General features: G+C 27.5%; 2 protein-coding genes across 2 annotated transcripts in view; one reads left to right on the forward strand and one right to left on the reverse strand.

The window, feature by feature from the left end:
* Positions 1 to 6,198: 6,198 nt before the first annotated feature.
* LOC119676997 (diacylglycerol kinase 1-like) lies at positions 6,199 to 13,143 on the reverse strand. The gene is made up of 5 exons (XM_038088263.1): positions 13,108 to 13,143; positions 11,203 to 11,358; positions 8,689 to 8,917; positions 6,485 to 6,666; positions 6,199 to 6,412 (listed from the first exon to the last, which is right to left on the reverse strand). The coding sequence occupies exons 1-5, from the start codon at positions 13,141 to 13,143 to the stop codon at positions 6,323 to 6,325; spliced, it is 693 nt and encodes a 230-aa protein (XP_037944191.1). The 3' UTR covers positions 6,199 to 6,322.
* Positions 13,144 to 13,236: 93 nt separating this feature from the next.
* Positions 13,237 to 13,425, forward strand: part of LOC119676998 (putative cyclin-dependent serine/threonine-protein kinase DDB_G0272797/DDB_G0274007) — a 10,233-nt gene continuing 10,044 nt past the window's right edge. Inside the window, exon 1 of the mRNA XM_038088264.1 lies at positions 13,237 to 13,321. Coding sequence (XP_037944192.1) covers positions 13,237 to 13,321 — 85 coding nt within the window. The remainder of the gene's footprint in view (positions 13,322 to 13,425) is intronic.

Genomic DNA, 13,425 nt, shown 5'->3' on the forward strand with positions numbered 1-13,425 from the left:
TTGCCCAAGTTTTTTCTCAAACCATATCGAGTTATAGAATTGTAAACTTAAACGTAATCCATCACCATGTTCAGTGGTGATAAACCATCAAAACTACTAGAATATATCACGCACAACAAGTAACATATAACATAACAAAATAAGACACATAGTGTAGCTTATAGCATCATCCATATATCATCCAAATCCATATCTTTAATTTCACATTAAAAAAATAGCTAATCATGTTATTTTCAAAAAAAATATGGGTCTTATGTATTACATCTTCAGATCAGATATTATGGTGCACTGTGACTCTTTGTAGAAGATTTTGTTTGTTGGCTTTACTAGCAATATTGAAAATTTCAATTATTGAATGTGCTTTATCTCTCAAAAAAATTCGTAGCCAAATATCTTCAGATGAACACTTGATACCTAGATCCCTAGATGACAGATTTGTTTAATTTAATTAATTTGAATTAATCAAATTAATCAAATTAATCAAATCAAATTTAATTCATTTGAGTTGCTAAATAGTGCTGCCAAATCAGGATTATAAAATAATATAGATAATCTTTTATATTACAAAAAATTGTGTGTGTTACCTTAACTGAAAATCTCTATAGTTGGATTTTTACTAATTATTTTAATTCTTCCCGTTTCAAAGTAGTGCTTGATTAGAGCATAAATTGCAATTTCTTTGTTATTCGTAATGTTTAATTGTATATAGTCAATAAATTCTGTTTTTGTATTATTTGCTGGTGAGATATTGAAAAAAAATTTACAGGTCAAGGATTTTTATGTAATTGCAAAATCTTATTTTTAACGTCTAATAATAGTTTTAGAGTTATCGGGTTTGCTGAAGTGAGAGAAAACACAAGAACAAAAATATTTATTAAATTACTAGAGGGAAGTTGAGGACTTATAATTTCTTAAGTAAAATTTATGTCAATTATGTTATGTAGTACTTGTTTAAGTATTGTAGCTGATGAAGAGTGTCAGTTCATATAGTATTTGATAAGGATCCAAATGTATTAGAATTGAATTGTATTTGATAGATATTAATTTTAAGTTAATAAGGGCGAAAAATAATATATGGTGCGATTAAGTTTTCCTTTTCTTCCCCTATGCAGTTTTGAGAAAAGTCAGAACCCATGTATCTAAAAGCAATTTTAACTGTGAAATATTTTGTTGATATTAAATATGTAGAGCCAAATTTTATTATATGTAAGAACATATTTCACTTACTAAATTCAATGTCCCTGTTCCCTATTTAATATATTTGGCATAAAAATTTGTGATGTTCTTCCACTTCATTATGGAGGTAGTCCTTATAAAAGGACTTCACTGCATTCAGATAATATGATGCAATAATTTTTTCAACATAATTAATTATATAGATCTTAAAAGTTTTCGGAAAAAACTATTCACAGTTGCTAAAGAATTGAAAATTTTGATTTTAGGATAAGTTAATGAAAAATATAATCGGATACGTTCTATTTCTTCTATAGTTAATAGCAAAGAAATTGTAAATCATATAGACTGCGATGTTTAAATAATGACTAAAATATGGTAAAAAACAATTAATTTTAAATAAAATATCAAAGTAACTAATTGTAATAAAATTCAATTAAATTATAAACTTTGGTCTACTAACATCAAAGCATAGCATTGATCTCGTATTTGCATTTTTCTCCAATATTTAGACAACATGTCCTGAATGTGTCGTTCAGAGATTTAAGGTGCATAAAATTTTTTCTAAGAATGGGGAATACCAATTTTTTATACATTTTCAGTAAACTCTTATATTTTTTCAGTACATATTAAACCAAAACAAATTTTTGTGATAGTATAGAATAAATCTGTCTAAGACAAGTTTGATTAATAATTAAGTATTTCCTTAAAAATATTCAGTGTTTGCTTTAGAGAAGTTTTTTAGGTTATGTTTTCATATTGAATATACAATGTTTTAAATTAACTGCAATTAATTATACAACTATAGTAATAACATTATTTTATTTTACAAAGAGTATGATTCTTACCATATATTTAAATACTATATATTAATTATAAGTTATGTACAAAAATTCTTAAGTGCATTATAAACATTTTCATATCAATTATATACATAAATAACATTAAAATATAATTTTATATAACATATCTAAATTTAATAATGTTATTTAAAATCATACTAACTTGTATTTATATTTATCAACAATATTACCAGCAATATAAATACATTTATAAGAACATATATTATTATATTTGTACCTAAATTAAATTTATTTTATTTATATAATGTATATATAATAATTAAAAATTATGTATAAATTTTTCCTAAAAATAATTCTAATTGATATTTGTCATTATATTTATTTAATTCCAAAAATAATTTTTTCAGATTATATAAATATGTATATATATATAAATGTATACACATATAAATATGTAATATGTTATATTGTTATTCATATTTATAGCTATCAAATAATATTAAATTATTTTACATTATAAAATTTTTCAATTTTATTTTACTTTTTTAAAGCTGCACCATTACATGATATTATTAATATTATTTTTGTTTTACAATTTGTTTATTCAAAATATATTTCTTTGTAAAATTTTAAATTTCTATATTTAAATTGTTTTGTTTAATAAAAAATTAAGTTGAGATACATTTTTCAAGAAACATACAATACAAATTGTTTTGTAGAAATTTCTGAATGGATTGAGCATGTTTAATCATTGATTTTTTAAATTATATTTTTTTTATAAATATAATAATAATATAAATATAAGTTTTTAAAGAAAAATATTAAATTACGAACTTATAATTTTATCTTTGTAAAGTATTGTAATCATAAATTTATGTATGTTAGGTATAATATTATATACAACTTTCAAGAACTGATAATGCAAAAATAAATACATCATTACTTTTGGAATGGTATATACCATAGGTACGGTCTTAAATTTCCATTGAATTCAATATACTACAATTGTCCAATGAAAATAAATCAGAAACTATATAAAAATTATAAATATCGCTGGTATATTTGTCCTCTTCATAATATGAAAACAGTGTTGTCTGCTCTATATGTGCACTACGTTGTTCTGGTATTTTTTGCTTTTTTTGTTGCTAACAAAACTCTCTCGATTTCTAAATGTTCATTACATTATTTAGTAAAGCTTGAATTTGAAATTTTTATTTTTTTGTAAAATTTCTGAAATTTTATATATGCGTTTTTTTTGACATTTTAATTTTACTTAGACAATAAGAAAGAACCCATAGGACGAAAAAGGACCCAAGTAGTTCCGTGGTCTACTTCGGCTAATCCTTCACCTCACTTGTTGGACGGTGCGCTGTCCCAACGTCCCACCGTATAAATAGACAATAGACAGTATTTATTAATTATAGTATTATTGAATAAATTCTAAAATTGATTAAATTGAAGTTGATACTCAAATACTCAAGTCAATGTCATTCTAACATTGAAGAAGACTTTTACCTAAACTCAAATATATTATTTTGATGGTATCCTCTAATGAATGTAGAAAACAGATCTGCTAGATTTTTTTAAATCGAATTTCCTTAATTTACTATATAGTTGATAGTTAATTTCAAAAATGTATTTAGGTTGGGGACAGTTAGTTTTTTTAATTTGATATATAAATACTTAGAGCGTTTTTGGAGAAAATATTTGTGAAGACGTTAAAGCTTTCTTACATTCAACTTTTTATAATTTATTAACAATTTTTATGAATTCTTATTTTGAATTAATTGAATTCATATATCTCAGCAAATATTATATAATTATTTAAAAAAAAAGTGATAATTTGCTTATAACACATTTGTTTCACTGCTCTTATAGTATGTTTCCATTGCCTTCGTTGACACAGTTTATTTCATTTAGGTTGCTAATGAAATTTGATTAACAGGTTTTGTGCTCTTTAATTTCATTCAAAATAAATCAAGAGAAATTACAGCAAAATGTCGAATGTAACATTTCAAAATGTATTTCCCAAAATGGATTTGATTGAAATTTGAAATATTTGTCACAAACAATATGTAAATATTTATAAAATGCTTTTTATAAATAGTATTATGTATACAATTTTTTCTATTATCTGATAATAGAAAATTAAATATTATCTGCTAACAATTGATATGCATATAAATAAAACCTCTTCTTGAAATTTTACAGAACTTTTTGACACATTAAAGTTCGTTTATTTGTATAAATCAACTTATGCCAATGGAAACGACGAAATCTAAATTTGATTAACATGATTTAGTTGCAGTGGGAACATGGTAATATGCTCATTCTATATTAAATACTATATTATTAAATAATTAATTTTTAAATCTGTATTGAAATGTAATACTTTTTATACTCCTGTAAAATGTATAGTTTCGGATTTGCTTTCCTATTTCAAAACTCCGTTTAGAGTCAAGGTGGGGTGGTGGAGTCTATAATTTTTTAAGATAAATATTGAAGTATAACATATTTAGTCCATGTTTCTACAACCTACACAATATCATATATAGCAACAGTTTATGGTTATGCTTTAACTGAATTCTCTAACACTTCAAATGAACTATGGATCGTATGGATAAATCGTAGCAAAAGTGCTTTAAAATGAATTGAAGCAAAATTTCTATTAATGATTATAAAGTATTTGGAATTATTTTTCTATGTGAAATAAAAATAATAGTTTTTAAAAAATATCTATACTTTTATGCTTTAATTCCTTTGTTTTCGAACAGAGTTTTGATATAATCAATGGTTGTTTCCAAATATTAAAATTCATTGCTGGAATAATAGAATATCAAGTAAATTTAATTAAAATTACTAACTATATTAGAGATGGTATGAAGTTTCTTCAAGAGTATTACTGTTAGATTACTGTGACTCAGAGTTCAAGGTCCAAATATAATAATGGGTCAGTTTAAATTAGAATATCATGGCCTTGAAATTTTGTGCAGGACTTCTGTTAAGGACTTCTGAAATTTTATTATTAATATTAGTGCGTTAATGCAGTGAGAGAAAGATCTTAAAATAATAACAATAGCACCTCGTTAACTATAATAATTTATTTCTACCTAATACATGTTGAGCCTCTATGTTCCTTCAATATATAAAGGAACTAATACTGTGATAAATTCAGGGATCTAACACAGTCATGTGAGGTATATGTGAAGATATTATGGATTATGTTAGAGCAATGATTAAGATGGCAGAGATTGTTTTGAAAATCGCTAGATATCACTAGAGAAAAATATTTCAAAGTCTTAATTTATAAAGCATTTTAAATTCGTCTTCTTATATTTATGTAAAAATCAAGAAGGAATTATGTCAATCTGGTTAAAAACCCTGATCGATTGAAGTTTATAGGAAGTTTGCGCAAACATATACAACAATAACACAGGAGTGTAAAGTGACTATTTCGGACGGAAAAAATTTGGACTACTGTCGCTGATATTAAAAATACATCAAAAAGGATTAAATGTTCGTTGAATAAAGATCGAAGAGCTTTTTAAGATTGTAAGTACTTCACTTAATCGATCGTGGAATATGTTACACGACTGTAATACGAAATATGAAGCCCACCAAGTAGGTTGCTTGAATGTATCTAAGATTAAATAGAGTTTTTTTTCAACAATAAATAAATAGAGATATTAGAAAACAATACTTTACAGCTTTAAAAATAAAATCATTTAAATATTATAGAAAAATTGTATTGTTATTTTTCTTAAAAATGTATCTCCTGATAAATTTAAACTAAAGATGACGGCTGCGTTTAACTACATTTGGTCTCATTATTGTTACTTCTTGGACATGTTTGACTTTAGTATATAAAATATTTTTGAATACTAATAATATAAGCTTTGTACATGTAACTATATATAATACTAGGGTTATGTATTCATATAAGTATATAGTGTAATTATGTATTTGTTGTTAGTATAACTTATATATACATGAAAACATTTATATGAAAAAAGGCAAAGCTTATTTTGTTTACATCGATATTATTACAATAATAATTAAAACACTTTAATAAATATTTGAGTTGGACACTAATAATTATTAAAGCTCAATAACAAAAAGCTATTATTTGTTTTTATAAATTAATAACTTATTAATAATTGTATTGTATATGAGTGATAATATAAGTAGTAATTATTATATATATGAAACTCTATTCGTTTGACTTAATTTCCTAATGTTTTACTAAATATTTGCCTAATAATTTTCTAAAATAATTTTTGGACGGTGATTTTTTAATGTTGGTGTTGTTCACTTGTAGCGAAATTGGCGGAGGCACTACGCCGAAATCAGCTACAAAGTAAATTGAAAAATCCTTTGCCCTTCTCGGAACGTGGTGCCATCAGCATAGGAACTTGATTTTTATGTGTAACTTTTATCTATAATACATAATTTTCATTAATAATATATTGATATCTGTAAGATATTTATAATTAAGATAGTCATTTTACCGTGCATGGTAATTGCATCCAAGGTTCACCATCGATTTGCATAGGAAAGGTTCGTTTTGTTTTAATAACAACTTCACTGCATTGCGCCAAACGACGTCCAGAGGCACGTAAGCCGGTACGCACTTGTCCCATGTGTAAGCAATTTTCTAACCCAATAACTTCAATCAATCGATCACCAAAATCTGAGATTCAATAAAATAAATATCGGTTAATTGATAGTAAATTAAGTTGATGTCTATATTAATTAGTTTTATATAAAACTAAAATAACCACTAATTAATGTGTTCATAAGTACAGTGAAACCTCTTCTAAAGTATTTGTTTGCTGGAGAACTTTTCTCTTAGGTTCATAGTTTTTATAAAATCTATTTTTCTCATTATATTTGGGACAACTTAATCAATTTTGGACAGACCCTACACTCGAATGAAAAAAATTTTTTGAAGGATATGTGTCTGCCGAATAGATTCTTTACTGGTAGACGGTCACAAATTAGAACCAATCTGTTTTACAGATAGTTTTGTATTCGTAGTATTCGAATTTCTGAAATGTTTTTATTAAAAATAAAAAAAGTATGAAACTAATAAAAAATGCAGTTTTACTTAAATATTTTTTTACAATCACAAAACAGCATTGTTTTATTTGTAGTAATCTGTGATGTTTCCTGTTTTGAATTCATTTAAGATGTGCTTAGGAAGAAACGACTCACTCTTTTTACTTCAATTTATTGAATTAGGTGTATTCATAATCTCGTGCAACGAGTTGCCGCTTCACCCTGTTGCAATGCTATTCGGTAATCGAGCACTTTACACGATATGTATATCTTTTGAGTACTTCTGTTATTGTTATAAACAAAGAAATAACAAGTATGGTGATTCCCGATTTTCGGTGTAATCTACCTTAGCACTTTTTAGAAAACAACTCTTTCTAAAATTTAGGACATATATTGAATGGCATGTTCTTATTTCTGCACCTTTCAATTTCTAAAAGTTCTAATATATATTATTAATAAATATTTTGCAGTATTATTTTATACTCAAGGCTATCTCACAATAGAAGGCTACTGACTATAGACACCTATCCATTCTAAAATTTTTCAGTCCTCAATTTCGACAGAAAATTCCATCTAGAGATCTTTGGCGGTTAGTGCATCTTTCTTTAGAGAAGGATTTATCCCTTCACACTGATACATCAAAAACAAGTAGTGGCATAGGTAGCGGAGTTTTTTATTAAAGTTGAATATATCTTCTTACTAAAGACTTTCAAATCAGTCAGAAGTGATTGCTATTAGGTAGGTTATAACTTGTCTGGAAGTTAATGACATACTTGAAATAAATATATACTTACTATCGGACAGTCATTTATTTTTAAAGTTCTTGAGTTTAGTTTAATTTACATATAGGGCAGCCATTGACTGCTATACATCTCTAAACGAGATTTCGATGAACCGTAACATTTCTCGATATTTTCGGCAATTGCAAAGCCGACAGCTACCCAGACGTGGTGCTTCAGGGAACCACCCCGGAACACGTAAACAATTTGGGCATATTGCTGATATCATGCGTGGAATTCTATCTGTGTAAATCTTTTTAATAAAAGATGGACAGCCTCAAACGATATGTAAACATCTGTATACAATTTGGCTACGTTTCAATAAAAGGAAATCTAATTCTCTTATTGAGATGCTCCATAGAGATATAGTCTCTATGATATCTGATAAAGATATCAGTACTGGGTTTACTTACAGGTCACTGCAGTTTAGGGAACCTTGCTGGAAGATTGAATCTTCATTTCAACTACACTTGTCGCAGTTGTGGAGAGGAGGATGAAAATGCCTTCCATCTGCTTTGTCCGGTTCGGCATAAGCACAGTGTCGCTTTATCACTTTAAGTGAGGAAATTGGTCAACTTCAAGACTTTCCTCCTGATATAAGCTTTACCAAAGTTTTATCTCTGAGTTTATCTATATACGGTAACATAATATGCTTATCTGCGTAAGTGAATCCCTTGGGATTGCCAGTATAACCTAAACTAACCTAACCAAACACATTATAATAGTATACTGTATTATATAAACTGTTGTAAAATTAATATTACTGTTAAGGTTATAGTGTTCTATACTTTTTATTTTTATTTTTCACTTTTTTTAAATATAATTATATTTTTATTAAATATATGATTTTCGTTTCAAAATCTAAATGTACTTACCTTGAGTAGCAACGGATAGGTCCACTGAATTAAAACTTGTTGCTGATAGCTCTTTATCAGATGATTTTAATTTTAGTCCTTTACGAAATGGTCCAGAACTTTTGCGCATGCGTTTCTGTGATAAATGCTCTCCCCATAGATTAGAACCACCATGAGTGTAAGGAATGTTCAGCAGTGCTACTCCTTGTAAATGAGGTCCATTTGCTAAATCTAATGAAACGCCATCGCACTGGAATTTGATAAAATAAAAATAAACTATATTTCCTTATTAAGGTAACATAAGAAATAAAAATGAATAGGGTAAGGGCTCCCAAAGCAGCACAGCATTGAGACGATAATTCATTTTGTATTTAAAGAAAAATATGTAAAGTTCGTGGGTGGTAGTCAGACCCCTTAAGTACTAATAACTAAAGTTCTTAGATCTAAACTGGTCTAAAGGAGCTTATAATTGCAGCTGTCATTGATGACAATTATGACAAAAACAGTGATATGTAAAGTACCGATTTCAGGGATAATTTACTTCATGTAATGCTATACTATAAATTAAGTTTAATTAGTTAATCAAGATGCTTGCCATTAAGAATATCTCTGCATTTATGTAAGCTAAAGTTGGGTATTCAACTAGAATCAAGGACAGTCTACAAATTGTCTGTACGTCTTTGTGATTATCTGTTTATTTATCCGTCTGTGTTTTTTTTTTCAGACAAGCTACTTTGTCAATTTGGGTTAATCCAGAATTACGAATTTCATAGAATCCAGAATTAGGAATATAGGAATTTCTTGTCAACATATAAGACAACATAAAGGATATTTTGATAAATTTTGTCATTAAGTACCCGTCATAATAAATGAAAGTCAGCAGATTTATTTTAAAGACGAGGTTCTAAATGATAAATACAATATTAACTGCACATCTGCTAATGTTTTTGAATTTGAACTTGGACTTACTTCTATACAAAGCTGAAAAAATGAAGATGTACGTTAATGTTATATCTTAACACGCCTGTAATCAAATTGAATTTAGATAAGGGACGTATCAAGGACATTTCAAAATAGGTATTTGTAAAAATGAATGTATTTTTAAAGTTAATTTTTTTCTTTTCGAGCGTCTTTATGACAAAAAGATACTGTTTATAAGTTGGACGGATTCGAAAAGCTAAAAAAAGACAACAACAAAAATTTCAGTTAATTTATTGAAATTTGGCTGACCGTACAACGCTGTTTTGAGTATTGCAAAGTAGGTACATATCATCAGTGGTCTTAGGAAATATTCGAATATCTTTTTAATTAGTTTATAGTCTGTATATAATTTGTTTAGACTGCAATAGAAATATATTTCTATTTCAAAAATTATTGTTGATTTTTAAAATAAAAATTTTAGTATTTCTAATACTGTGAAGGTTAATAAAAAATGAGATTGATTTTCTCATGGTATGAGAATATCCAAGAGGAAACTGTCAAAGATTGCAATTTAGTCCTAATTCACCTTTGATTTAGCTGTGAAGCTGTGGATGTTTAGGGTGTCGTACTCGTATATAAAGACAATTTTACTGTTTTTTTTTTTTAATTAAATCAGATTTCTAAAGTTCAAAAAAAAAAATGTTCATGAATAATTAAATATAAGACTTCATTCCAAGAACACAGATGATAGGTACTTGGCTATACTTGGTTAGTTCAGTTTCAATTAATTAAAAATAAATAAAAATTTTTGTTGTTGCAATTCAGTACGGTTCAAAATTTCTATATTTAACTCGATTTATGTAAAAATATATTAAAGAGTTTGATGATAAATGAAAATGTATTATGGTGTTTTAGTGTGATAGTAGGTACATTGAAAAAGTCTGTCATCTTTGAAGTATGCAGTCAGTTGAGTTGCAAATAATTTATAATAATTTGTGAATATAAATTCTGCACTCCATGAATTTTAAAATTTATTATCTTATATTTTTTGATACTGAATAGAAAACACCGGAATGAAGTGTCACAAAATTGATAATGTCAAGTGTTTTAGATGAGCCCACAATTTGATTATTCACACTAAATTAAATTCCTATTCACTTTTCATGGAGACTGAATTTTGAAGTTGAAGCTTGAAAATAAAACTTGTTAAAAATATATGAAAAGGAAAGGATGAAAAAGAAAAAGAAGAAGTGTTAATAATATATAACAAAAGGCAATTTAAGAAAAAGTAAAAAATAAAAAGATATATTATATAAAATATGCGATAACATGAATCACTGCATTAGCTGAGAAAGAAAATTGTGTGCGCAAGGATAAAAGGCTCACTCAGCACGCAGTGCCACACAAGCAGCAAGGACAACGTATTAGCTGCTATGGTTTCTACAATGTAGGATTAGTAGCCTAAAGTATGTATGGGTAGTTGGTCGAGCTATTTGACGCTTGATGCTGACAGCTTTTTCTAATGTACTCCAGCATGCTCAATGCATTCATAGTCACAGCGGCAGTGGAACTGATTTTATTGCTTCTGTTGAGCACACACGTTTCAGTACTTACCACAATTTCAATATTTTCATGAAGATTCTTACAGGAAGCTGCAAATGTTTCCGAGGTGGCATACTCAAAATACCACAGTTTGTTCTTCATCCGACTATTGAATTTGTGTGGATTTTTCTCACGCTCTAAATGAAATTTAACACAGATGGCCGCATCCTAAAGAAATGGAAGAGAGATAAAATTCAAATGAAAAGGAATTCAATTTACTGCATTTTTATTATTTAAAATTGTTTAATAGAAGCATAGAAAGTGTTGCATTTCAAATTTAATTAGAAGATTTATTTATCTATCAGATTTTATTATACTGAGAAGTCTATAAATAAAAGTTTTCTGTTAATATAAAAAAACTTCAAAATCTTCTTACCTATTATCATACATTTTTGTTTAGGTTAAGCTTTAACTTTGTTTAATATTTTAAATAGAATTTATATTTATACTTAAATTCTTATCTTATGAAAGACTTATGAAAGTCTAGTAATCAAAAAACTAGGTTCTTATGTACATAGCTTCACTGGTTTTAAAATATTATCCTTTTTGATTCATATATGTTTTTATGCGTTTGAAACAGTTGCCAAAGCACTTGTCTCCAACAGAGACACCTACAAAACCTTAGGTTCAACACACCTCTCAATTAACAGTGTCTTCTGTTGATGAAAATTTTTTTCCACATATCTTGTTCTTTGTATGGCGAAAGAAGAAAAACTCATGTGATCCAAAACATGATTTTACGGTATAAGACTCATTTATTTGATATTTTGCGAGCTTAAAAAGACGCTTGCTAGAACCAATATTGTATCCATTGTTGTAGTAGGGAATTATCCGTCATGAGCTGTTGGTCTTTTTATATCTCCAAATAGTTTTGCCAACTAAATAGAAGTTCTACTTTCAAAATTTATTTTTCTACGTGAATGATACTCTTGCCATACCAATAGTTTTTTCAAAAAAACCGAACTCACCATTTATTTTTAAGGGTTTAATTGTTTAATAAATCAAAGAATCATCTTTAAAATATTCAGCCCGTTAAGTTGTAAATAATTTATAATAATTTGTGAATATAATTTCACCACTCAATGAATCTGAAAATTTATTATTTTATACTTTTTTAAACTGATTTTAAAATACTGAAGTGGAGTGTCACAGAATTGATAATATCAAGTGTTTTAGAAAAGCCCACAATTTGATTATTTACACTAAATTAAATTCCTTCTTGTCTCTTATGAAATTTTTTTTTGAAATAAGGAGAAAATTTCTATTTAAATAAATAGAAAATTTCTATTTAAATAAAGAGAAAATACTCTATTTAAAGAAAATAGAGCAGAAATTTTTAAGTTAATAAAAATTTCTACTTAAATAAATAAAAAATATTCGACTAAGAGACTGTGATATCTTGTTACATGAGTATTGCTGAATAAAGGCATGGATTACAGAAGACAACACTTCAGTCTCTAGTAGCTTACGGGCAAAAATTTCTCTCATAGTACTTAAGCAAAGAACTGTCAATCCATGCTTGATAAAGGCATGGATTACTTGTACAGAAGGCAACACTTACGTGTCCAGTAGCCTACGTGCAAATTTTTCTCTTATAGTACTTAAGCAAAGAACTGCCTAGCAAAGCGATTGGCATCACCAACGGATGGCCATCGCCAACGGTTTTCAGGTTGACATAAGTACTTAATACATGTTATAATTGAAAACAACTGTTGAAGCTTATATTTTACACATGACAAGTTTGTTCTAACTCCATCTTGAAATTAAATTATTTAATAACTGACAAATTAGTCAATCTAATAGAAAGAACTTATTGAAGTTGAAAGCATATTTATTGAGTTTCAGTGCGACTTTCGAATTGCTCGCTCTACAATTGACTAAATATTCACATTGAAACAAATCCTGGAAAAAACTCACGAATACAACATCGATACTTTTCACCTTTTTGTCCATTATAAAGCAGCTTTCGATAGGCCCATAAGGGATCGCGCTTATGCCGCAATATCTGAGCTCTATATCCCTGCAAAGTTAATGCGACTCTGCATAATGACATTGTACAATATCCGTAGCTCCGTCAAGTTAGGATCAAGTCTCTCCGAATTTTTTGAAACCGTGCAAAGCTTTAAACAAGGTGATCCCCTATCATATTGAGAAATTGTAACCAAATTTGATATACGAGATTGTATAAAGCAAGCATATATTAAACAAGCTTGGAGAGATTGTAACGACACGGAT

Source organism: Teleopsis dalmanni, chromosome 2 (assembly GCF_002237135.1).
Source record: "Teleopsis dalmanni isolate 2A chromosome 2, ASM223713v2, whole genome shotgun sequence".
Lineage (NCBI taxonomy): Eukaryota > Metazoa > Arthropoda > Insecta > Diptera > Diopsidae > Teleopsis > Teleopsis dalmanni.